The sequence below is a fragment of the Hemitrygon akajei genome, chromosome 2 (genome assembly GCF_048418815.1).
Source record: "Hemitrygon akajei chromosome 2, sHemAka1.3, whole genome shotgun sequence".
In the NCBI taxonomy this organism is placed as follows: Eukaryota; Metazoa; Chordata; class Chondrichthyes; order Myliobatiformes; family Dasyatidae; genus Hemitrygon; species Hemitrygon akajei.
The window spans coordinates 101,615,165-101,641,938 of NC_133125.1; the positions used below are offsets into that span (position 1 = coordinate 101,615,165).

Sequence of the window (26,774 nt, forward strand, 5' to 3'; positions counted from 1 at the left end):
TGGTGTCAATAATATTTAATTCTATGAAATTTGATAACCTTCAATCCATTGTCAGCAAAATTCTTGTAAAACATGAACGGTCTTGATCATAGTAACTTCACCAAATTTCACTCACTGTACTATTTTGATGTCAATGCCCCTCAGCACAATTCTCATGAAAATGTTGGTTTGTTTCCTGAGGTTTGTTGCAAGTGACTACCATAGCCACCCAGTGAGAATGTTGTTGTCAATCACACTGAAATTAAGAGTTTATAGAACATGCATAGTAGCAATAATTCATTTACTTTAAACTTTTCATGAGCAAACCTGGACAAGTGTTTTATGCCATTTTGTGTGAGATGGTTAACTTGCTTTACAGCTATGAGGCCATTGTCCACAACACTAACTACATGGGAAAGTTATGATGCACTGGAGAGGAGACGAGGGGAGATTCATCATGGTGTTTCCTGGCATAAAAAGTTTCAATTCTGAGGAGATACTGGAGAGGCTATGTTCATTCTCCCTGCAACAGAGGAGGGTAAGAGAGGTATAAAAATTAAAGGTATAAACTGTAGGAAACCTTTACCCACATCACAGTTGGATAAATCAAGAGGAACAGATTTACACTGAGGGACAAAAATTTTGAAAAGATCTGAGGGGAACCTCTTTCTCCCAAAGTGTAGGGAGTATCCGAATAAACTGCTAAGAGAATGATAAAAGCAGACTCACTGACAGCATTAAGAAGTGTCTAGACAAGCACTTGAATCACTCAGTCAGAAGAGGTTTTGGGCCAAGGGCAGGAAAAAGGGATTAATACAGATTGTTGCCCAGGCATCACCAAGTAGTGATAAGCCTCTTTTACTCCTGTATGACCCCATGACATGTCGCAGTGCTGGGAGTCACAAGTGATGTTAAAGCAAAGCTGCATCAACCCCTCAGGCAAAGCTACAAGGACCCTCAGAACTTTTCCCAAACAAGTCATTTCTTTGACAGCATTTATTCTACAATCAAGAAAGTATCCAATCTTGATTACCGGTATGTTGTTTCTACATGGATTTTTGTCAAGTAGAGAGAAAAACATCCCAAGCTTTAAACAACTTTAGGATAAATTACAGCATTGTGCAAAAGTCATAATATATATTTAAAAAATCATGACATATGTGAATGATATGGGTCTCTATCGTGGACTGAAAGTGGGAAGGGGGCAGGGAGAGGGAGGCACCAGAGAGACTTTCTGTAATGATTAATAACCCAACTGTTTGGAATCATATGACCTTATCTGGTGTCTCAGGGCTGGGTGTGTCTGTACCTGCGCCACCCTCCTTGCCCTGGCACTCCTCCTCTGCCATCTGTCTGAAACCCCTCCCGCCAGCTCCACCCTCACTATTCCCAACACCCTTTGCTCCCACCAGATTTACAAACTCACTCTCAGCTCCACATTGACAATACAGTACTGTGTAAGGCCTCTCTAGTATATTGTCTCTTTCCCATGTAGTTAGTGTTGTGGACAATGGCATATGTGTGTCCAAGACTTTTGAACAGTACTGTAAGTCACAACAAGTAATAGTGGAAAGCCCGATGTTTCTATGAAAACAGTAGCACCCATGCTGAAGCTTTAGGAAATGTAGAATCATGCTGGCTCTCAGAAACCTAATAAGCTGTCACAATGGAACTGGATCAAACCACAGAACACAGGATTGATAAACAGTTTTTAAAATACATTTGGAAAACTGCTGAAACTGGTTTCTTTAGTGATATTTTCTTTATATTGAATGCAAATGTGCATATCCCAGAGACATTTCTCATGATCACAGTCTTGTACAATGTCATTAAATGTAAACTAAAATAAATATCACCAATATATTTCACATCTTATAGTTTTCCTGTTAAAGTGCATGAGCACTTAAATGCATTATTAAAATATTTTTCAAACTTGGTTTTGATTTCCTGTCAGTAGTGAAACAATGTCTCATGTCAAGGCTATTTGTTCCCTTGTAATTTTTTCATAACAAGGCAATCTGTGGGTGCATTTGTGAAAAGGCTTCCAACGAATACGTGTGTCCCCCAGAGCACATGGTGAATAACTTTACAACAGCCAAGGTCGTCAATGTGGAAACCCAGATGCCGATAGCGCTCATCCGTTTCAAACAGTGTATTATTTGTGTACGGGCCAAAATACTGGAAGAAATAAAAGATGAATATTGATGGATACTTGTACGTTTACTGAATAAAGCACTTACTGTCAAATAATCCTCAATAAACAATTGTTCCTCAATATGAAATTATACTAATTTTTCAAATTGTTTTCTACACATTTAAGCTATTGATAAAAATCCAGTATATTTAAACTTTTGATATAACCTGACAGTGATCATAAAAGTAAAACTGCATTACTCTGAGAGTCCTATTAAACAATTTTAATACCTAGGATGAAGTGATTATGAATTTTAGTATGGCGTTTGATAAGGTTCCCCCATGGTAGGCTCATTCTGAAAGACAGGAAGTATGGAAGTACGGCAGCCAGAGAAGCTTGGCTGTGTGGATTCACAATTGGCTTTCCCATAGAAGGCAGAGAGTGTTAACAGATGTAGCGTATTCTGCCTAGAGTTGGTAACCGGTGGTGTTCTGCAAGGACCTCTTCTGGGACTCTAGCTCTTTGTGATCTTTAAGTGACCAGGATGAGTGCGTGTAACTAAGTTTGCAGATGACACGAAGTTTAGTGGAGTTGTGGACAGTTGTAGGTTGTAACAGGACATTGACAGGATGTGGGGCTGGGCTGAGAAGCAGCAAATGGAATTCAACCTAGAAAAATGTGAAGTGATTAACTTTGGCAGGTCCAATCTGAAGGCAGAATACAGGATTCTTAGCAGTATGGAGGAACAGAGGGATCTTGGGGTCCACGTCCATAGATCCCTCAAAGTTGCTGCACAAGTTGATAAGGTTGTTAAGAAGGCGTAATGTTGGCCTTCATTTAGTTGAGGGATTGAGTCCAAAACCTGTGAGAGAATGTTGCAGCTCTCTAAAACCCTGGCAGCACCGTAAGTATTGTGTTCTGTTCTAGTGCCTCTTTAGAAGAAGAATGTTGAAGCTTTAGAAAGGGTGCAGTGGAAATTTACCAGAATGCTGGACTAAAGAATATGCCTTAAGAGGATAAATGGAGTGAGCTAGGGCTTTTCTCTTAGAAGTGAAGGAAAATGAGGGGTGACTTGATAGAGGTAAACATGATAAGAACCACAGATTGAGCGGATAATTAGAGACCTCTTCCTCAGGGCAGAAATGGCTGATACGACAGGGCATAATTTTAAGGTGATTGGAGGAAAGTAGGGAGGGGGGAATGTCAGAGATATACTTCCCCCCACCCCCACAAAGAGTGGTGGGTGTGTCAAATGCCCTGTCAGGAGTAGTGGTAGAGGCAAATACATTAAGGGCATTTAAGAAGCACTTAGGCAAATTGATGGCAGAAAAATAGAGGGCTATGTAGGAGGGCAGGGTAAAATTGATCTTAGAGTAGGTTAAAAGGCTGGCACAACACTGTGGGCTGAAGGGCCTGTACTGTGCTATAATATTCACTATGAAACAAGAACCAACATTTCTATCAGCAACTTGGTAAGCGGTAGTAACATCTAGATAGTACAATTCCTATAAACAATTTATTAAGACCATTTGCGCTTTTCAAAATGTAATACATACCAGTCCTCTGAACAATTCATATTTAAAATTGATCAGTGCTTAAGCTAAAAGGACAAACTCACAAATTTTACAAAGAAACTTATATTTTTATGTTACAATCAAAGGAGTTTCAAAGAATTTTATTTTCTATCATTTACAAGTTTGCACACACCAACAATTCACAAACATTATAATAGCACTATTGTTGGTAGAATTTCAGATGGTGACGAGAAGGTATACAGGAGCGAGATATATCAGCTAGTTGAGTGGTGTTGCAACAACAATCTTGCACTCAACATCAGTTAGATCAAAGAACTGGTGAGGGAACACCCACCAATCTTCATAAAGGGATCAAAAGTGAAAAGAATGAGCCATTTCAAGTTCTTGGGTGTCAATGTTGTATCTCAGAGGATCTATTCTGGGCCCAATATACAGTTACAAAGAAGGCATGGCAGTGGCTATATTTCATTAGGAGTTTGAGGAGATTTGGTACATCACCAAAGACACTTGCAAATCTCTACAGATCTACCAAGGAGAGGTTCTAACTGGCTGCGTCACTGTCTGGTCTGGGGGGGAGGGGAGACAGTTGTAAACTTAGTCAGCTCCATCATGGAGCCTCCATGGTATCCATGTGCAGGAAGAAGTGATGGGGTATCATTATATTGATTATTACAATGTGGGCTGAAGGGCCTATTTCTGTGGTGTACTGTTCAATATTCAATGCTGTATGTGCTCTAAGTCCTGAAAGAAACATAAAATGCACAATATAAAGACTAGTCTATTCTTTTTATAGACAGGAAGTGTTACTTAGTTTATCAGGCCAATGGACAGTTTATCTTGTTAAACACAATCTGCCTAAACTAATAACACACAAACAACTGTTCTTTTCATTTCTTTATGGAACACATTGTTTAGACATACACAGTATAGGCTAGAAAAAGTACAGTCGGCCCTCCTTATCCACGTGGGATTGGTTCCAGGACCCCAAATGGTCTATTTCTGCTGCTATGTCTTACAGAGTGGCATATCTTTGGGATGTGGAAGGAAAATGGAGTACCCAGAGGAAACGCATGCAGCCATAGGGAGAATGTGCAAACTTCACCAAAATACAGCATCGTAGGTCAGAATTGAGCCTAAGTCTCTAGTGCTAAGAGGGGGCAGCTCTACTAGTTGTGTAACTGTTATGCCTTACTTTGGATATTATTTGGAGAAATTCCTACTTTTTAAGGTACAATAGATAAAGAATTCTATACAAGTCACATGTTTTATTCAGTAACTAAATGAAAAGAGAAAATACTGGAAATACTCAGATCAGGCAAAATTCTGTACAGGTTCATAACTTTTCGTCAGAAGGGGAGTGGTGCCAATTGAAAGGGTTGTAAAGGCCAGAGGATAATAGACGATAAATCTGGGAAGGCATTACTGGATGATGAAGGATAAAACTCAAAATCACCAGAGAGAGACAGAAAGCGAGGAAAAATGCTGAATTCAAAGGTTACAGCACACTGAACCTCTGAAGTTTAACAATGTCAGATAACCAACCGAGTCGCACATCTCAGTATTCAGTATTTATCATTTCCTATGGTTTAGCAGTTTCAGATTCCATTCATTGTCTTATATTTACACCTCTCCAGATACACCTCTTGTTATTCACTAGCCTCTGTCACTCTCTTCGATGCTGAGATACATCCTAGGATGCACTGGGACACAACCTGATATAACCTGGGGTCATTGGGCTTTTCAACATCAGACACCCTCACCTAGGCAACCCACGCAGAGTTGGTCAGGCCCTGGCTCGAGTCCCAGCAGTACTGGTCACATCTCTTGATCCATAGTCACCTGGAGGCTCACTCAGCAGCCGCTGTGACAGTCATGGCAACTCATTTCTTTGCAGTCCCTGTAATGCCAAGGAAAGAGCAGATTCTGCCCAGGGAGCAGCCAGCAAAACCCCACCTCTACAGGCCAGCATCGTGACCTCCACCCCTATCTCTAGCACTGCTCTACTAGCTCCTGGTATTCGGCTTTTTTATGCTCAAACTTCTCCTCAATATGGTCTTCCCAAGGAACTGTCATTTCGACCAAGACCATCTGCTTCAAGCTTTCTTACAGAACTTTTCAGCACCACATCTTTTTTCCCCTTTCAGTTTCTCCTCGTCTCCTACTCTTTTGTTTTGTCTGTCCCCTTGTTCCCCTTTCTCTGCTGGTTAGAATTGGTAACATTGAATCAACATTTATTTCCACTCCCCTTGTCTGCTGATTTCAGGTCTCATTTCTCAACGTGAGTATCTCCATCATTTTATCCTTTCATTCAAATGACTATAAGCAAAAAAAAATTGTGGAGAATACTTACTGCGAGTCCTGAAGATGGATCAATAAAGTCAGCCCAGTAACCCTCTGAGCGCAAGGCATAGCAGATTTCTTTGGCACCATTAATGAACTGAAAAATATATGCTTGCTTAGCTTGAAATCAAACGATAATTGATTTAAATTATCATTTTAAATGTAATAATTGAAAGATGAAGTTGAAGCTAAAATGGTATGCAAGATCCCCAAGGTCTCAAAGATTAAATTAAGACAGAGTATAACATAATTAAAGCCCAATAAGCTGATTTAATGAGTTTGCAATTATTTAGCAGCAAAAATGGCTGGCATTTACTTTCCAAATTCTGAACAGCATTAACTCCCACATTAAAAACAGCTGAATTGCCAATATTGACAAAGTGCTCGATACAAATGATATATAAACAAAATATTGACTACTAATAACATTATTTTTAATAACTGTTGACTGTAGAATATTAACCAATGCTAAAAATGTCTTTTGCTAGATTTCAATCTGATAAAAGTTGTACTCAACTCAATCTGAATGCTACTGATTGTACTCTATGATAAGGCGCTGCCAAGGACTTAAATTGTTTATTGTTCTATGAACTCGAGTATTTAGCTGCACTGGGTAACCACTTAGACATTTTACCATCTGAGAGGATTTGAGGTAAGAAGACAGAAGATAGAATATAGAGATACCGTCCTGGGATGGCACGCATGAACAGGACCCCATATCTTAAAACTATTAATAATTTAATACCCTCTGTTGCTCATATGCATTTTATCAGTAACATATTGCAGATCATTTATTGAAACACAATTGATTTTAATCGTTTTCAGATATGCTCAATATAATGAATTTACATTTCCAGTTTTAATATGCCTCATTTTCTTTACTTCAAACCTAAAAACAAGGTGGAAAACATATTTTTTTATTAATAGGCACTATAATTAAAAACCATTCAGTGCTTAAAAAAAGTAGAAATTAAAAAGTGAAACTGTTTTGACAATTTTGACTGCACCTACTCTGGCTTTAAGTAATCTGTAAAATCCCAATGTTGTCTGCACAAGCTATGTTCCATCGTAAGTTCCACGCTGGCAAAGATAAATAAAGGTTTCTTTCCAAAAGGCCATCCTGACCTGAAAACCCACTACTGCTCCTGTGCCTAATTTCAGGAACTCCTCACCTAAGCAACAAACATCAAGTGTTGGCAGCATCCATAAAAGTGAATCACATTGATGTTTCAGGCCGAGACCCTTCAGTGGGACTGGGAAGGAAGGGGGCAGAAGCCAGAATAAGAAGGTGAGGAGAGGGGGAGGAGGATAAGCTTGAAGATGATTGGTGAAGCCTGGTGAGTGGGGGAGGGGATGAAGGAAGAAGCTGAGAGGTGATTGGTTAGGGTTAGCTTGAGTGGAGGAATCATCTGATAGGAGAGGAGAGAGGACCACGGGAAAAAGGGAAGGAGGGGCAGCGAGGGAGGAGACAGTCAGGTGAAGAGAAGAAGTAAGAGGCCAAAGTGGAAAAGCAGAAGAGGGAAGAGGAGGGATATCATTTGAACTGGAAGTTAGACAAATCAGGTTGCAGGTTACCTAGGCACAATCTGGGGTGTTGCTCCTCCAACCTGAGAGTGGTCTCATTGAGGGCGAAGAGAAGGCCACGGACAGACATGTCGGAATGGGAATGGGGTAGGAAATGAAACGACTGGCCACCGGGAAAGTACACTTTTTGCGGATAGAGCTGAGAAGCTCGACAAAGGGTCCCCAGTCTATGTCGGGTCTCACCAATGCAGAGGAGGCCAGGAGAACCTAAGGTTGGAGTGTATTTTTTAAAGTGAAAGTGTTGCTATGATTCAAGATGATGGCTGCCACTTTCCGAGGACAATTAGAAATGACCAATAAATGGTGTTCTTGCCAATAACACTCAGATCTGATAAAATTTAACAAAGTCTGCCCCAAAGAGATTAGCATCCAGTACATTCGAGGAGTCTCTGCATCCCGTCACCCCTTTACTACCTTCAACAATAATCTGATTTTGAAAGAATCGTGCAATTAATTAACCAACAGCTCAAAATCCTGAATTCTTTACCTAAAATGTTCATGGCATCATCAGTACTACTTCAAACATCTGAGGAGAAAGTCAATGCCAGAACCGTTAGTGATAACTGATAAATGTGTAGCACTCGCACAAAAATTATACATCTTTTCTCTACTCCATAGTATTTGCTCTTTCAAATCTCTCAGTGCCACTGTACAGAAATTCCTTGCTTCAAACAACCCTACTTGTAAGTTTCAAAACTTGCATTGTCTTACCGCTTAACAGTGAAAGAGGACACAAAAGCCAAAATATATAAAAATGACACAATGTCTAACTTGAAAATGATGACTGAATTCCATTTCTTTGAACTAGTCCAATTACACTGAACCTTTAATACTGCTTGACCTCATAATTACATGGCCTCAGGTGTGGAGGACACGGGGTTAAGTATTGTCTAAAATGTAATCAGCCCAGCATTAAGATTGGTGCCCTGTCAGTGAAGTATCTTTATGTAATTGCCATTTGAATGCAGCCATCAACCTTATTATATTAATCAGCAGCTATAGCCTTACAAGGCATTTGCAGTTTTTGAAAACACAATAGCCTTTGTCCTGCTCTGGAATTACAGAACAAATACTTCACAGCTTCAACTTCTAGTTGCCATTCTGCCCTTTTCCAGAGCAACCTCAAGCCAATTTTCATTATTTTCCCTAATATTGCTCACTTTTTTTCCCTTTGGTGTTACAGGCTTCCACTGTGTTTTTATTGCTTCATTTCAAATATTTCAGTGCGTCATTTTCCAACATGCAGCTTTTTAGGTGGCTATTCTTCTCTCCTGGCCCTGGTCATCTGAGATATCAATGCATACATCTGGTACAGATATCAATTTTAACCAAAGTTTTGATGACAAACTCTGCCATCTGCATCAAGGATGATGCCTAGGCATGTCTAATCCAGTGATATAAATATATCCCCGTCATACATCTCTCCTGATTGGTTAGTCCACAACCAATCAGGTTTCCGCCTTCCCTTGTTTACAATTGAACTCCAGTTCTTAAAGTGAGACCTCCATTTTTGTTGAATTTTAAATCTCTTAGACCATTCTTTTTCCTCCCAAAGGAATTGACATAGATAACCTGGAATCCATGCCACATGGCATTCAGACGGACATTTACTTTCCAGCTTCTGACTTGTAATGCTGGACCTCTGACAGTATTTGGCCAGCATCAGACTGCAGCGATTCTAGCAATTTAAGAGACTGGCCTGTTGTCACCTTCTCAACGGTGCTTAAGAAGAAATGCCTTTTCCAGCGTGAATTAGTAAAGCAACTCACAAATCAATGTATTAAAAAAATCAAGGATATCTCTCAATATTTTATCAACAGCTGCAGCATATCTATTTTCTAATAAATAATATTCTATGAATAACCCATCACAGCATTTCTAAAACCACCTGTTCTTATACAATTCAGCAACTTCAAATGGAAATACAGACAAATACACTATACTTTATGTTTGAGCAGTCTGGAACCAACAGGAAAATGTAGCCATTACAAACAAGGGAAAATCTGCAGATGCTGGAAATCCAAGGCAACACACACAAAATGCTGGGGGAAATCGCAGCAAGCCAGGCAGCATCAATGAAAAAAAGTACACTTCTTTTCCGTAAGTGTAGGCCATTGGCCTGTTAAACCTGCTTTGCCATTCAATATGGTATTCTACCTGAACAGCAGTTCTGTCCTATCTTTATATCACTTGGTTTTTTTTTTTAGCTTCAGAAATCCATCTATCTCTTCCTAAATAAATACAGCAATTTTCCCTTCTGTGGTAAAGAATTCCATAACCTCACCATCCTCTCATCTTAGTCCTATATGTCTTAATCCATACCATCTTGCCCTCAGTATGAATCAGCAAGTGTCCAAACCAAGATCTCTGTATCTTCCTCTGCAAATGGATCTTTGACTTCATGGAGACCAGTCAGTACGGATAAGTGATAATATCTCCTCGCTGACAATCACCACTGATGCACATCAATAAAGTTTGCTTAGCCCACTGCTCCACTTTCTCCGTACTCTTGACATACGACTGTGGCTAAATACAGCTCAAATGCTACATAAATTTGCAGATGACACCACAGTTGTTGATAAAATTTCAGATGGCAATGAGGGTCCATGTCAAAGTGAGATAGACTGGCTGGTTGAGTGATGTCACAAAACCAACCTCACACTGACTATCAGTAAACTTAGGAAATGATTGTGGACTTCAGGAAGGGGAAGTTGGGGAAAAACACACCAGTTCTTATTGTAAGATCAACTGTGGAAAGGGTGAGTAGCTTCAGATTCTGGGTGCAACATCTCAAAGGATCTGTCCTACACCTACATTGATGGGACCCACGAAGGCAGTATGCCAGTGGATCTGCTTCATAGGAAGTTTGAGGCAACTTAGAATGCCACCAAATACTCGTGGTCTTTGTAATTATAGCTTTTCTGTTCTATAGATGTACAGTGGAGAGCATTTTGACTGGTTGCATCACAACCTGGTATGAAGGCTCCAAAGCACAGGATTGAAAGAAGCTGCAGGGTCTTGTAGACTCAGCCAACATATCAATAACCATCTTATTATACCTTGTGGTAATGTTTGTTTCTGTCTTGCACTGTGCTATTATCACAAAACAACAAATTGCATGACATATGTCAGTGATAATATGGCAGATTATGCTTCTCTACATAGTCACTAGGTTGCAAAGCTGAAAAAAAAATTCTTATCTTCTTTCAGAAAACTAAAAATCTACACATGGTGGAAATCTGATATAAAGACTTGGGCATTCATTTAAAAAACTCTCAAGGCAGAGTAGGATAAACCTCTTATTTCTGATCAAAGGTCAACTCTGCTTCTCTCTTACCTAACCAGACTACATCCAGCATTTTCAGTCCATGCCACCATTTTCTTTGTTGACTCATTAGTTTAATGTAAAATTTCCATTTAATCAAATTGGTTGTGACATACCCGCATGGTAGCGTAGTGGTTAGCACAGCGCTTTACAGTACCAGCGACCCAGGGTTCAATTCCCACCGCTGTCTGTAAGAAGCTTGTAGTTTGCACCATGACTGTTTGGGCTTCCTCGGGGTGCTCTGGTTTCCACTCACAGTCCAAAGACGTACCGGTTGATAGGTTAATTGGTCATTGTAAATTGTCTTGTGACTAGGCTAGGGTTAAATCGGGGTCGCTGAGCGGCATGACTTGAAGGATTGGAAGTATCTCAATAAATAAATAGATTTTATTACAGGGATTTATGTCTTAGAATTAAATCATTAGACATAAACCAAGCCGATGTAAAATTTGCAAACGAGATATTCAACAAGTTATTTCAGAAAAGTGAATATTTCTCCCTTTAAAACAGTTACAAAATGTCAGAAAGTAATTAGCATAAAGAATGATCACTGCAAGGTCAGAAACACTCCCGTGGAATTTTCACTGGTCTGAAAAATTGCTGCAGATGTAGAAACATCCTCTGATTCACTCAAAGAATCACTCCATGAACATTTTCTGTGTGCAGTTATCCTCAGTCCCGGTACAAGTATTAACACGTCCAAGTGAAAATCTATAATCACAGTGCCAACATCTCAGCTGACATCAGAAAGGAATTTAATCTTTAAAAATCTGGATAAGCTGCTTCATTCAAGAGGAACAGCAGCATTATATTTTCCCTAATTCAGGAAAAAGCAATAAAAATATATTTCTCTACATAATGTTACAACAATACTTCCAACAACAGTTTACTTTAGCCAAATGAGAAACCAGATAAATTTTGTAGCTAGGCTATCCTGATCAGCCCCAAAGTGTTTTTTTTAATAAAGTGAATCATAATGCAGCAAGAGTGTTGGGTAATTGAAAACAAAATTAATACTTTAATATAATTATTAAAATTACATACATCCAAGTCTATCTCTCATTTTTTACATATAGAATGCATCTGAAATCCATACGTTTCCCTGCTCTGTTCCTGTTAATGGATGCCAAAGACAGTTCCTTACAATTTGATTACTGAGCTTCCTATAATGCTCTTCTACTTGGATCATCAACACTAAAATCTATGCAGGATCAGTCTTTTTGTGATATGCATTGTAAAATTTGTGCATATTCAACAGATTCATCCAAAGTAAGAGTGCCATCTGCTGACAGTAATAAGGAAGTGATGCTAGTTAGAATAAAGGGTGATAATGCAGTATCGAATTCTTTGGAAATCCCAATGTTTGGGCTTCAGTCTCACTCATTAATCATATCAATGAATGTCAGAGTACACTCTGCATCTCTACACCAGGGTTTCCCAACCTGGGGTTCACTGAATCCTTGGATAATGGTAAAGCTTCATGGCATAAAAAAAGGTTGGGAACCTTTGGTCTACGCATTCAAGAAAAGTTCCTCGAGTCCAACAGGACATCTTCCAGTCCAAACAGTTGTTCAACTCCACTGCATCAGAGCAGCCACTGTCCTGATATGCCATGGATTTCATTTTTATCAGATCATGACACCATCCAATGCAAAGTAGTTTACACAATGACACAAGAAAGAATACTGAAACTTACAAATATTATATGTTTACCCTTTCTCTGCAGTTATATTTCATATTTTCCTTTAGTCATATATTACACCATTAGCTACTTACTTTTTCCAGCAGCTGTTCACGTTCCTCCTCGACTGCTTCATTCCATATAGTCATATCATTGAGACTCCTTTGGGTTACAGTAAGAACTGTAAATCCAGCAGCTGGGGCTTCGGGAAACATAGACTGAAAATCTGAGGAAGAATATGACAATCAAATCGCCTATTCCAACCACAGAAAGCCAAAAGCTAAAAACAGACACATGTCCTCACTACTTTTGTACAAGACTTTGCTCCTTTATTGACTTTATATGGATATTGCACTGGTAGACTGAAGGTGGGGAGTTAAAACATGGGACAGAAATGGCAAGAAAGAAATATCTTCCTTCCTTCTCACCTACTAACATAGAAGGATTTCAGTGATTATACCTCCAAGATTATGTACAATCTGTGTCTATACTATTAATATCTCTGATGAAGTAGTCATATCGGAAGGGGAAACATCAAATGGCATTTTCTGGAAACAATTTGTCTAACAAAAGTGAAAAACGAAAAGACAGAGTGAGATTGTATTGAAAAGCTTTCGATAAAGAAATATACTAGTTGAGCATTTACATATTCAATATATACAAAACATTATAAAGCTTTGTTAAAAGTGTGGTTATCACCACCCAACAACATCCAAAACTTATTGAATTGATAAGTGGGCAAGAGCATATCATATTTTATAAATCACAATTTTATCTTTACTTTTCTCTGAGACAATACATTAAAACTGATAATCCTGCAAGCTTGGGACTTTGTTGATGCCAAACAGACTTTAGAATGCAAGAAGACAGGAGAAAGCAGCCCTCTGGCTGCTCAAGCTACCTGACATTCAGTATGTTCTTTCCTGATCCACCCAGATCTCATCTCCTGTTCCAGATTCACACAGTCCTCAATTCCCTGATATTTAAAAATGTATCTACTTCCCCTTTAAATATATAGCCTGAAAACTAGACTTCAGAACCATCTAAGTTAATGAACTGAAAGATACACCATTCAAGATACAAAATTCAAGAAATTTAGATCACTGTCCCCATTGTTGTTAACATGTCCCCTTGTTCAAGATTCACCTCTTTGGAAATTATTGTGGACTTCAGGAAGGTAGATCTACCTTGTCAAGCCCCTCAGCATTTTGTGTTTCAATAAATCACACCTCAAAGAACATACATCTAACTTCTGTAATTGCTCATGATAGGACAGTTCTCTCATCTTAGGAAATAGCCTTGTGAATCTCTTTTGAACAGCTTCCAATCCTAGTATATCCATTTTTAAGTAAGAAATTGCACTCCAGGTAAGGTCTTACCTCCATGTATTGTAACATTTCCCTATTTCTAGATTCCAACATCCTTCTAATAATGGCCAACGTGCCATTTGTTTTCCTTACCATTTTCTGTAAGTCTACGCTAACGTTCTGTGATTTGAACGTATGAATACCTAGATCTTTCTATACTTGGCTCAGCTTTATCCATTTAGGTAACAATCTGTCTTTATGTTCCTCTTTCTAAATGCAAAGCCTCACACTTACATTCATAGAGCTATCCAGCACGAAGAGGACCTTTCACTGAACTAGTCCAAGACTGCAATCTATGCCAGACCCATTCGCCCTTGTTTGGTCCACATCTGTCTATTTACTTAGCAATACAGTGTGTAACAGGCCCGTCCTGCCCAACGAGCCATACTGCCCAGTATACTAGCCCAATCAGGGGGCAATTTACAAAGCCCAATTAACTTACTAACCTGTACATCTTTGGACTGTGGGAGGAAAACGAAGCACCCAGAAGAAACCCACACGACTCACGGGGAGCACGAACAAACTCCTTAAAGACGGCACTGGAATTGAACTCTGAACTCTGGAGTGCTACAAGTTGTAATAGCGTCATGCTAACCACTACGCTTCTGTGGTCTAAAGCTTTCCTATCCATCCTTTTAAATTTTGTTAATGTATATGCCTCAAACACTTCCTCTGGCAGCTCTTTCCATAAATAGACCATGAAGAAGTTGGAGGTCAGGTTACTATTAAGTCTCTGTCCCTCTAACGATGAACCTAGGTCCTCCAGTTCTTGATTCTCTACTACGGGGAAAAAAATTCTGTGCGTATTCCCCCAAACTATACCTTTCAATATTTTGAACACCTCCACAGACTAAACTCTAATCTGCCACACTCCAATGGAATAAGTTCTAAGTCTCTCAAACTCGCTCTGTAACTCAGTCCCCCAAGACTTGGCAGTATCTTTCTAAATCTCCTCTGGACTCTTTTCAACTTAGCATAGCAGGTGATCAAAAGTTTAACACAATATTCCAAGTGTGGCCTTACCAACATCTTATACAATTGCAACATAACATTCCAACTTCTAATGAATGCCCTGACACTAAAATATTCCTCACCATCCCGCCTCCCTGTAAAGATACTAGCAGGAAACTATGTACAGTCGGCCCTGCTTATCCGCAGGTTCCGCATGTGCGGATTCAACCAACCGCGGATTGGGAAAGCCTGGAATTTCTCTTTCCAGCACTTGTTGTTTGAGCATGTACAGACTTTGTTCATGTCATTATTCCCTAAACAATACAGTATAACAACTATTTACATAGCATTTACTTTGTATTAGGTATTATAAGTAAGTCGAAACAGGTACATCCAGTATTATTTAGCGTCAGTTAGTCAAATGTCTGTCTTAGTATATAGTATATATTTTACCTTTCTATGCATATAAACCACTTAAGAAACGTATGTATTTTAATAATTAAACCACTGCATTGCTTAGTAATAATTATAGCTTTCATCAGGGCAGGGCCTTTCACAAGCTCCATTATTCTCACTTTATCCTTTAAAATTGTTCCGATCGTTGACCGACTGTAGCCTAACACTTTTCCAATGACCCATGGCGTTTCACCTCTTTCCGATCGCTTTATTATTTCCACTTCATTTTCAATCGTGATTGTTTTCCGTTAACGGAACAGAAACACTGCGGGTTCAGCAGCAGCTGCAGACAGCGGGTCTGGAGCTCCAACGGGTCCTAAAGTCCACCGCATTGAGACAGATTAAATAAGGGACTTGAGCATCTGCATTTTTTGGTATCCGCGGGGAGGTCCCAGAACCAATCCCTCGCGGATAAGGATGGCCGACTGTACTTGCATTCATAGGGCTAGTTACTGCATCTTTGGCATTTCACTAGCTACATCCTTCTAGCCTGAAGAAAACACTAATTTATTTGTGTCTTCCATACAATAACCAACTTCACATCATGTAACACAATTCCTTAATACCATGTGTCCTACTGTATGTACCAACCCATTACATGGCATCTTGTCATATGCCTTCTAAAAATCCAAATACACTACATCTACAGATGTGAGCTATAAATCTCAAAGAATCCTATCAAATTTGTCAAACAGGGCTTCCTTTTCATAAGATCATGCTGATCTGGTTTGATTTCATGCTTCTCTAAATGCTTTTCTGTATTATTGAATATTATTCTTGTAATACTTTTTAATATTTGAATACACTTCTGATGTTTTTGTTAAGATATTATACAGATTTATATTAATATTTTTCCAATGAATATGGTGAAACAAGAGAACTAAGGCCCTGGCAAGTTAGATGCTGAAAGCACACGGTTTCCAAATGGTCAGACGGTAGATTATTAGAGTTTAGACCACAAGACGAAGGAGTAGAATTGAGCCATTCAGCCCATTAATTCTGCTCTACCGTTCGATCATGGCTGATTTATTCAACTGTACAAATTGCTGTACTTTATGAAAAAAATAATTACATGCAACAGACCTTTGCGTAGAAGCTCTGGGCACACTTGTATGAGACATTCCACCTTTGCATTTGTAAAATAACTCTCTGCAACACTGATGTGCTGAGGTTGTGGCTCAACTTCATCTCCCTGAAATAAAAGCCAGAAACTGTTTCAACACCAGATCAATGCAAAAGAACCAATCTGTCCTGCTCCAATTGCATATATTTAAAAGCTTATGCTTGAAACAATATACTGTGCAACAATAGAAGAAAGTGATAATATGGCAAAAAAACTGGCTTACCAAATATAGACCTCAAGGAAGTTTAACACTCATTAAATCATTCCCACAGAACAACTGTTATAATCGAGGACCCATTTAGTGTTATGTATTGCAATTTTCCCTCCAAGAAGACCACAATCTTGTCATTGGGTTTGGAGACTTGCATGTCTCTATGACCCAGAGAGCCATGTTGGCTGGAGTCAGGACTTTATGCTTTGGCTCTTGGAAGGGTCACCATGCCAAACAGGTCTAAAGGTAGAGGCCAGATTAAGAGTGATCCACTGGTCATCCAGGTTCAGGGGTTCAGCTCAGGGCTAACAACCCCGAATGGTAAAACAAAATTGTTATAGAAACATCAATGAAGGGTCCTTCTACATTTGACTGTAATGGTATTCCTGAGTCTTCACCTGGTACTTGAATGACTGACAGCAGTGAAAACTGAGAAGAAGCTACTGACGTGATGAAGAAAGCCCTGAATACTGCCAGAAATGGAGGACCTTCATTGCTGCCCTAGACAACAGTGGCTTGATGGGAGGTAAAAAAAGGGCAATTTTCAGTTGTCTACGTATTACTTGTTCCTAAATTGTCATACAATTACTACCAGTAATAACATTATTAGAGTAATTTTGAGCTATTTAAACACACACACTGCATAAAGGTAAGTTAATTTTGTAATATTTCTATTTAAGCAAATCTGATACTTCATACAAGATACTAATTACATTAATGAAAAACCAACTAAAATCCTACCATTTAATATTGCAATGAAGAGCCAGCCAAAGAGTGCAGACTATTACATTAGATTCAGTGACTCAGTCAATGTGCTAAGTTTCCAAGTATTATTATTCCAATCATTAACAAATGGCAGTAAAGAGATAGCGGAGAGCAATACAAATAGGAGAACTAGCATCACCTGTATATTTCAAATTATTAATCAGCAATTTCATAAAAGGAATGTTTTTTTTAAACTGCTGGATGCAACATTTTAAATTACAGGTAAAAGGATGTTGATAATTACATTTGAAAATATCAGATTATTAAATATTGTTTTCTTGCCTGAAATTCATTGACAAACTGTGCGAGGACAAACTCGTGCTTTTCACTTGCTAACGGCTCTGTCAGCACATCTGGCAGCATTTTACGCACTGGGATTCTTTTCAGGTTAGTGACACCATTAATATGGGAATCGAACCCCATGTTACCGGGTAGTTGAAATCTTTGATCCTGAGGTCCAAATGGCCCCATCTTTTCATCAGGCCATACAGTCTGCAAACCTAACAAATATGACAAGAGCACAACTCAGCACCAAGATTCAGAAATTACATAAATGTAGTGGAGGAGAGGTGTGATATTAAAAATATCACACTAGCCATTAAGAGAATTATTGTTCTTAACTAGAGATCATTTTAGGAATTCTACTTTTTACAAATATAAATGCTTACGCGTGTATTAATTTTCCATGTAGACACTATTTTTTCCTTGTATCATTAACTGTAAATTGAAAAGCAGCATCACACAACTTTTTTTTTACTAAACTGAGTGGTTAAAATGGTGTCACCGTGGCAGTCTGGTTTTCAGAAATCTTCAATAGACAACATTTTAAAAAATGAGTTAATAAATACCTGATTTAAAAAGGACAGGCATTTAAAGACTCATTTAAAGGCAGGCAACAGTACCAATGTACTAGTTCTTTGTTAAAGTGGCATCAATAGATTATGTGGCTGTTTGCAATGGACTCCACCTAGGATCTTCAGGCTCAAACGCAACAGTCAAAATTTGGACAGAATTAATTTGAAACAAATTAACAGTTAACTAATTAAAACTGTTCAAAATGAAGGGAGGCTATTGGCCTTTAAACAACGTGAGAGAAGAGGTTGAAAGAATAATATCACAAATAAGTTGTCTACGAAAAGAATGATGAGACTCAATATGAGTTTCTTTCGGGGAAAAATGAGATATCAATTCAACTTTTTATAAAAACAATTAAAAATGAACTCCTAAAATTGCTCAGGGCTAATTGCTTATATTGATTATGCTTGGGGGAAAATGCTTTTATATGTTAACAAAACATTATGAAAGAAGACAGGCCTCAGGGATTTTTTTTTAAACTTGTCAACTTCGGCAAGTTCAATTCTATGTGCATTTTTCTCATTTAGAACACAAAATCATTAAGGGAAAGGCAAGAACTCCGTTTCCAATTTAATGTGTGAGAGAATATACTCAGTGGCCACTTTATTAGGTACAGCTGCTCGTTAATGCAAATATCTAATCATTCAATCATAAGGCAGCAACTCAATACATGAAAGCATGCAGACATGGTCAAGAGGTTTAGTTTTTCTTCAGAACAAATGTCAGAATGGGGAAGGTATGTAATCTAAGTAACTTTGACCATGGAATGTTTGTTGGTGCCTGATGGGATGGTCTGAGTATCTCAGAAACTGATGATGATCTGGGATTTTCATGCATAACAGTCTCTAGAATTTACAGAGAATGGTCAAGAAACAAAACAAAAAAGAATTCAGTGAGTGGCAGTTCTGGGCAAAAATGCCTTGTTAATGAGAGGTCAGAGGACATACTGGTTCAAGCTGCCAGGAAGGTGACAATAACTCAAATAACCAAGCATTACAACAGTAGTGTGTAGAAGAGCATCACTGAACACACCTTCAGCAGCAGAAGACCACAAACATACACTCAGTGGCCACTTTACTAGGTACAAGAGGTTCCTAACAAAGAGGTCACTGAGTATATATTACTGGGAAATATGCAAGTAACTAATTGATAATACTGCTTCAAGCAAAAAAGAAAGCATTTTTCTAGGGTGCATCACAACCTGGTATGGAAGTTGTCCTGTCCAAGACTGGAAGAAGCTGCAGAAGATCGTGAACATAGCCCAGCACATCACACAAACCAATCTTCCATCCTTGGACTCACTTTACACCTCACGCTGTTGGAGCAGTGCTGCCAGGATAATCAAGGACACGACCCACCCAGCCAACACACTTTTTGTCCCTCTTCCCTCCGGGAGAAGGTTCAGGAGCATGACGATTCGTACGGCCAGATTTGGGAACAGCTTCTTTCCAACTGTGGTTAGACTGCTGAACAGATCCTGACCCGGATCTGGCCCGTATGTTCCAAATATCCGAACCTGACTTGCACTACCTTACTTTCCCTTTTCTATTTTCTAATTACGATTTATAATTTAAATTTTTATTATATTTAATTCGATTTGTACTTCAGGGAGTATGAAGCGCAGAATCAAGTATCGCTGTGATGATTGTACGCTCTAGTATCAATTGTTTAGTGACAATAAAGTAAAGTGAAATGCAATAGGCAGCACACCTCCTTCTATGTCACGTGGAAATATATGAAATAAAAAATATTGGATACAATTGCTTCCTTTCGATGTTAATCTAACATACTAATCTCCAAATGAATTTTGTTAATATGCTATAATGTAAATGCCAATGAAGAATAATGAACTGTTGAAAGAACTCACTGGGCCAAGCAGAGGCAAAGAGATAATTGATGTTTCTTATTGAGACCCTGGAGCAGGAGCTGGAGATTTTCTGCTTGAGATTACATCTGTAATCATTTGTGTATTAATAAGAGGAATACCGTTCTTACCTTGATCAAGTGGTACAATTGCAACATAAGGTTCATCAGACCCTGAAGAGCCAGCAGTGGCAAATGTTCTAATGGTTGCAATCCTTCTAACCAATGCCTGAACCTCTGGCAGGTAAGTAACTAGCCTGGCCTTGGTGCAAAGCACCTGTAAAAGAGGAGCAGATAGTTAGGAGAGAAAACAATGATAATTTATTTCTTAATAGAATCGCTAGTTACTGCAAGATAGTGCTAATGTGACCTTAGAATTAACTTACAAAATATGAAGAATGGATTTCATGCACAAATGTGCAACAGACATAAGCTGTTACTACCAGAGCTGAAATTCGATACAATTTGGACTCTACATTTTCTGCCAAGTTAATGCATATTCAATGTTAAGTAACTTAAACTTCTTTCCAAAGTGTGATAGGAAACAGCAACAAAAGGGAGGAAATGAGAAAAGTAGCACTAATCAGAAAATAACGAAATTTATTTTCCTTCATCGGAAGAGATGTAATTGCATTTATCTTGTGTCTTTCATAGCTTAAGGAAGCTTCAAGGCATTTTTTAAAATCAATGATACATATTAGAAGAGAATATTGAAAAAAAGCATTATATGGAAACGGCAAATGTGCACATTACCAGATAACTGGTTTCAGTTACAAAGAGTTTAAAGGATAAATATTTTTCTTTTTTTTTGTAATTTTTTTTTATTGAAGTTCATCATCAAGCCATAACCACTGAGCTTCCATTTCAGCTTTGGACATTGTCAGGAATTCTTTTATGTCCATCCAAGAAGGCAGCTATCTCACTTATGTTGTTTCCTGCAAATAAGGAATGATGTAGCAATGCTGAAACATACTCCCAGATTGGATGCTCAAATTCCAAATCCAGGGTGTGGCCTTGTGGACGACTGATTCCAGGTCAGTGTTGCTGACTGAGTTGTCGTAGGAAAAAGAACATCCGGATTTTGCTGAGGCGGATGTGTGGATGGGGGTCTCTGGAGTTGAGTGATTGCACCTCTCTCACTTTCACTCGACAGTGGGGAGAGTTTGCTGCCGATTCTCGAGTCGGAGATTCTCAGAATAAAAAGCAACGCGGCAGACTGACATCGTAACAGCGCAACTGCCAGGCACACAATAGTTTTTGTTAACTGCAGATCAAAGTCTCTCTTTGGGTGCTTTGCTATTGTTTGGTGGGTGGTGGGCGCTGATGCCTTTTTGCTGCAATGGATGGAGGAAGGGGAAGGTTGATGCTTGGGGAGGAGGGAGAGGGGGCTTTGGGGTTATAATGTTTTTCGTCGGTCATTCTTTTGGGGTTCTTCTCTTTTCATGGATATCTGAGAAGACTAAGTATTTCAGGTTGTATTCTGCATGCTTTCTCTGATAATAAATGGAACTATTTGAATTTGAAATGAGTCTGGAGTCATTGAGCTGAGGAGGCAGTGGTGAGCTGAGGCTGGCATTATACATGTCATGACACTCATTCTGAACAGTAGCTCCTGAATTGAACTAATAAAAAAAGACTTTTTTTAGTGCCAGTTTGCCTTCTCTGGAAAGTTAGATTTTGAGAAAGAAAATGAAATTTAATAAAATAAGATAATGGAGTATTTACGAATGGAAGACATCTTTTAAACTCCTTTCTACAACTTAGATTGATGCTATATTTTGAATCAACTTATTTTCAAAATGTAAAACTTCTGATATCTGGCAAGAGCTGGCAGAGAATTAAAAGTTAATCACAAAATGCTGTCATGCTTATTCCAAAATTACATTTAACTCAAAACAGCCAGTTAATTTAATGCAAAAACATGCTTCTTGCAGTAATTCACAAACAAGATTAATATTCTTAAAAAAACAATTTGTATATTTTAATCATATTCAGATAAACTGAAGAGGAAGTAAGTGATTCATTAATATTGCAACTCCATTTGTGGACACCTAATTTCTAAATAGCAACCAGAAGGAAAAAAATCCAAAAAGTACCTTTGCCATTTTGCTTGCTTTCCACACCAATTACTTCTGTAGAACAGAAAAGAAATACAAGATTTTTTTTAATGAAGATAAGTCAATGTAGGTCCTGGAAAACTGGAGCAAACTGCACAGAAACATTGATAACTTAATTAACTATAATAAATCATACCACTTTGTATGAAAGATTGAACTAATTATCAAACCACTTAATTGTAGGTAACTCTACCATGGATGGTCCCAAACCCGGCTGCAAAAGGAGCATAGGGCTAGCAACCTCCATCACGTTAAAAACCTAGAACAACAGAAACACCAAGCTCCAAAGTCCTCATCCCTGGGCGAGGAAGGATTATTGATGAGCTACACAGGGGATAACTGGAAAGACTAGCTCAGGAAAAAGGCCTTTGACGAGCTGCTGTGGTGGCCTATGCCCCATTAGGGCAGATGGGCTGAAGTCAGCAACCTGTCTCAAAATAATTTGATGAATTTTGTAACCTGTATTTTTTTAAAAGGTAGTAAATTATTTCAAGATGCAAATTTGCTGGAAGATCTACTGCATTGCTCATTTAAGACAAGTGCAATCTTACAACAATTATTCAAACAAGTCATTCAATATTTGAGATTGCTTGTTATACTTCAATACACAAGTCTACAGGAAAATTATTGTTACTCGGGATTCAATGCAGCATGAAACATAATAAGCATAAATAACACAATTAAAAATTCAACGATCAGACAACAACCAGTGGCAGATGAGAAGATGAACACTGATCAACAGTTATAGACACTGCAGCCTGACGCCTTCGCAATCATCGTGGGACTTCACCCAGGCTAGCATGAAAAAGACAGTGACGAACTACCACCATCATGTCACCAGTGGAGCCAACATACTTGATCACTGTTACACCACTCTGGAAAGTCCAATCACCTGGCTGTACTTAAACACAGGAGATTCTGCAGGTGCTGGGAAATCCAGAGTAACACATACAAAATGCTAAAGGAACTCAGCAGGTCAGGCAGCATCTATGGAAATGAAAACAATAGATATTTCCAGCTGAGACCCCTTATCCGGTTAAAATTCTACTCCTGGCATACAGGCAGACACTGAGGACTGCAGCAAGGGATGGAGCTGAGTGCTTACAGGACTGCTTTGAATCCTTGGACTTGATCATATTCAGGAATTCATCTTTGAATCTGACTGTGCCACAGTCACTGCTGACTTCATTAAGCCCTGGGAGGATGAGTGTGTGCCTTCAAGAACATATGAAACATACAAAACAGGAAGCTATCGATGCACCAGAGATTCACATTCTGCTGCGGGCTAGACCCGCAATCCAGAACCCTATGAGGGTCACTTTCAATGCACAGAAGGCCATTGTGAGAGCAACAAGGCAACTTACTGTGAAGTTAGAGACACAATCGGATGTACAACAGCTGTGGCAGGATTTGCATGTTATTACTTCCTATAAGGCAAAATCTAACTGCATAAATGGCAGAGATGAGCTCAATGCCTTCTAATCACGCTTTGAGTAGGAGACTAACACTACACCTACACAAGTCCCCAAAGTACCTGGTGTCCCTGTGCTCAATTTCAGAGGCTGACGTCACTCCATCTTTCAAAAGATAAACTCTTGCAAGGTAAACTTCTGCCAAGTAACAGGCTGGAGTGTTCAAGGATGTCTTCAATCTCTCACTGTTGCAGTCGGAGGTTCCCACCCGTTTCAAAGGGGCAACAATGACTATCACCCAGTAATGCTCACACCTACTGTGACCAAGTGCTTCGAGAGGTCTGTCATGGCTAGAGTCAACTCCTGCTTCAGCAAGGACCTGGACCACCTGCAATTTGTCCACCACCTCAATATGTTACAGCAGATGCAATCTCACTGGCTCTCCACTGGCTTTGGAGCACCTGAACATCAGTAATACACGTTAGGCCACTGTTTATCAATTACAGCTTAGCATTCATCACAATCACCCCCCATACTATTCGACACTTCAAATACCAAGCCTCTGCACCTCCTTCTCTAACTAGATTCTTGACTTCCTCATCGGAAGGCCATGGTCAGTGCAGATCAGTAATGACATCTCCTCTCTGCTGACAATCAACACTGGTGTACTTCAAGGATGCCCACAGCTCTACTCCCTACACTCACGGCTGTGTAGCCAAGCACAGCTCAAATGCCATCTATAAATTTTCTGATGACACCTCCACCGTTGGCAGAATCTCCGATGGTGACAAGCATCCATGCAGGAGTGAGAATGATAAGATGGTCAGCAGGACCATGGAACTGACTGAGGAATTCAGGAAGTAAGGAGAGCATATAACAATCCTCACTGAGGGGTCAGCGTTGGGACGATGAGCAGCTTCAACCTTTCACCATCAGCATCTTGGAGGGTCTATCCTGGGCCTATCACAATGAGGACAAGCCAGTAGCTATACTTCGTTAGGAGTTTGAGGAGATACGGTATGTCACCAAAGATTTTGGAAAATTTCTACAGGTGTATGGTGGAGAGCATGCTACCTGGGTTGCATCACCGGCAGGTAGAGGCTCCAATGAGCAGCCTCTTTCGATCTGCAAATGGCTGCAGACTCAGTCAGCTCCATCCCATGCATAATGTCCTGATTCTTTCTTGTAGATTGCAGTAAGTCTACTTCAGGCTATGAACTGGACAATCCTGTCCATCCTGTAGGGTACGGTCTTCCAGTTGTTCTGTTGTGTTTCTTGTAGTTACTGTGATTGCCCGCAAGAAAATGAATCTCAGGGTTGTATATGGTGACATATATACTTTGAAATTATGTCCATTGAACGTGAACAACAACCTTAATGGATAAACTGGCTTTCTTGTCCTAGTGGAATCAATATGGGATTTTATTTTCAATCTAAAGACAAGCAATTCAAATATCTACCAAACTGCTAAGTGTTACTTTCACCTTTTATCAGTGCAGAGATAAAGGTAACAGGAATATCTACCATCAGATGAAAAAACTACTTAAGTTGTAACTTCTTATGGGTATTACTTCCGTAAATTTTGCTCTAACAAAGCCTTCTGATTTCAACATCAAAACTCGCTTAGTAACAAAATTCAACAGATTCAGATGGCACCATTCCAAGTTTGCCCTACTGGTTGTTAACCACTGAGACCAAATTTTTTTCCACTCAATCTTTTAGAAAATGGTTTTGATAGCCAATCTAAAATGCTTTAGTACAAGACAAAATCTTGCTTACAGAAGTGTTAAATTTATACAAAGCCAGGTTCATTACTTTAAAATAAGCAATCCCATAAAGTTTAGGTAGAAAAAACTCCCTCCCACTGAGCTACCTGGCAACATTATTAACTGATAGTGACCTGTTTTTGAAGTATTTGGGAGAATGCCAAAAAAAACCAGGAGTAGATCATTTGCCAACTCTACCATTTAGCAAGATGACAGCTGACCTTTAATTCCAGCAAACTAGAAACAGGCGATTCACTTTTCTAATTGGAGCTCATGGGGAAGATGGGTGGTAACTGGTTAGGATGAGATATGGATGGTTTTGTTACAAATAGTAGAGAGTTACACAATGTTGGCAGGAGGTCCAGGAGAGGGAGGGCAGGATAAAAGACAGTGACAAGTTTATGAAGCCAAAGACACTTGATGGCTGTTTGAGATGGGAGGAAGGTATGATGTCTATGAGAAGTGGGAAATGATGGAGCTGAGTTATGGATGACAGGCAATTAAAATCACGAAGTGGGGGGGGGGGGTGTAACAAGTCAAGGAGTCATTGTGGAGGCTGGATCGGGGATTGATTGCGAGGGAGGGGGACAATTGTAGAGTATGGATAGGAGATTAAATGGGAGGGGGTTGAGCTGCGGTAAGGGCAATTGTGGAGGCTGGATGGGGGATTAAATAGAAGATGGGTGGAGAAGGGGCAAGTGTGGAGGCTGGCTAGGGTACTAAATGGAAGATTGCCACGGGAGGAGAACGTGATTAAGGACAGGGGTGTCAATAGGTGTAATGAATGCTTAGTGGATAGCCAAGGGAGTGCGAGTTCCTCGTTTACTGGGGCTGGAAGCAGTTGTCTCGGACCGGGCCGGAGGTAGACCTGGGGCGGCTCGCCTACCATGTAGTCATGGGTCGCCTTCACCGCCGGAACGAGGGGGCCTGGTCCAGCCTGCTTAGTTCCGATGTAACTTCTGCCACTCCCCTAGGGACTGAACGGCACCGACAGTCACACTCAAACTCACACAGGGTCCGTCCACCTTGTATCGGAGCTCAGGCCGCGAAACCGCCTCCTCAGGCCGTCAGCGCGTACACCTGACGTCATTCCGTTAGACGTAGCGTCCCCCGTAACCATGGCGCCCCACAGCAGCAGGACCCATTCGCAATCTCTGGTGCTTCGCTAAATAGTAACTACGATCCATAAGACCCAGCCCCATCAAGTAATACATTTATTAAATAGCCTGATGATGATAATATTCTGATGTCAAACGGTGAGCATTGACCCACATTCTCAGAGCTCGCATCGTATCTGTTGTTTCTATTGG

At 39.6% G+C, this 26,774-nt stretch overlaps 1 protein-coding gene across 2 annotated transcripts; it reads right to left on the reverse strand.

Annotated features, from left to right (window-relative positions):
- mmadhcb (metabolism of cobalamin associated Db) lies at positions 1–26,538 on the reverse strand. Of its 2 annotated transcripts, none has more exons than XM_073026270.1 (8): positions 26,475–26,538; positions 22,266–22,301; positions 20,302–20,446; positions 17,734–17,951; positions 16,436–16,544; positions 12,674–12,804; positions 5,999–6,085; positions 1–2,157 (listed from the first exon to the last, which is right to left on the reverse strand). In XM_073026270.1, the coding sequence occupies exons 2-8, from the start codon at positions 22,272–22,274 to the stop codon at positions 1,960–1,962; spliced, it is 897 nt and encodes a 298-aa protein (XP_072882371.1). In that variant the 5' UTR covers positions 22,275–22,301; positions 26,475–26,538; the 3' UTR covers positions 1–1,959. The 2 variants fall into 2 exon arrangements, with proteins under 2 accessions (XP_072882371.1, XP_072882360.1); XM_073026259.1 differs by having other exon boundaries at positions 26,351–26,532.
- Between the last annotated feature and the right edge of the window lie 236 nt (positions 26,539–26,774).

What these genes read in the sequence shown, in the direction of transcription:
- mmadhcb (XM_073026270.1), bottom strand. An exon ending in AGTTTGTCAATGAATTTCAG is followed by an intron (nt 16,545 to 17,733) that starts GCAAGAAAACAA and finishes CTTTTATTTCAG; the next exon opens with GGAGATGAAGTTGAGCCACA. An exon ending in CCCAGAGCTTCTACGCAAAG is followed by an intron (nt 12,805 to 16,435) that starts GTCTGTTGCATG and finishes ATTCTTCCTCAG; the next exon opens with ATTTTCAGTCTATGTTTCCC.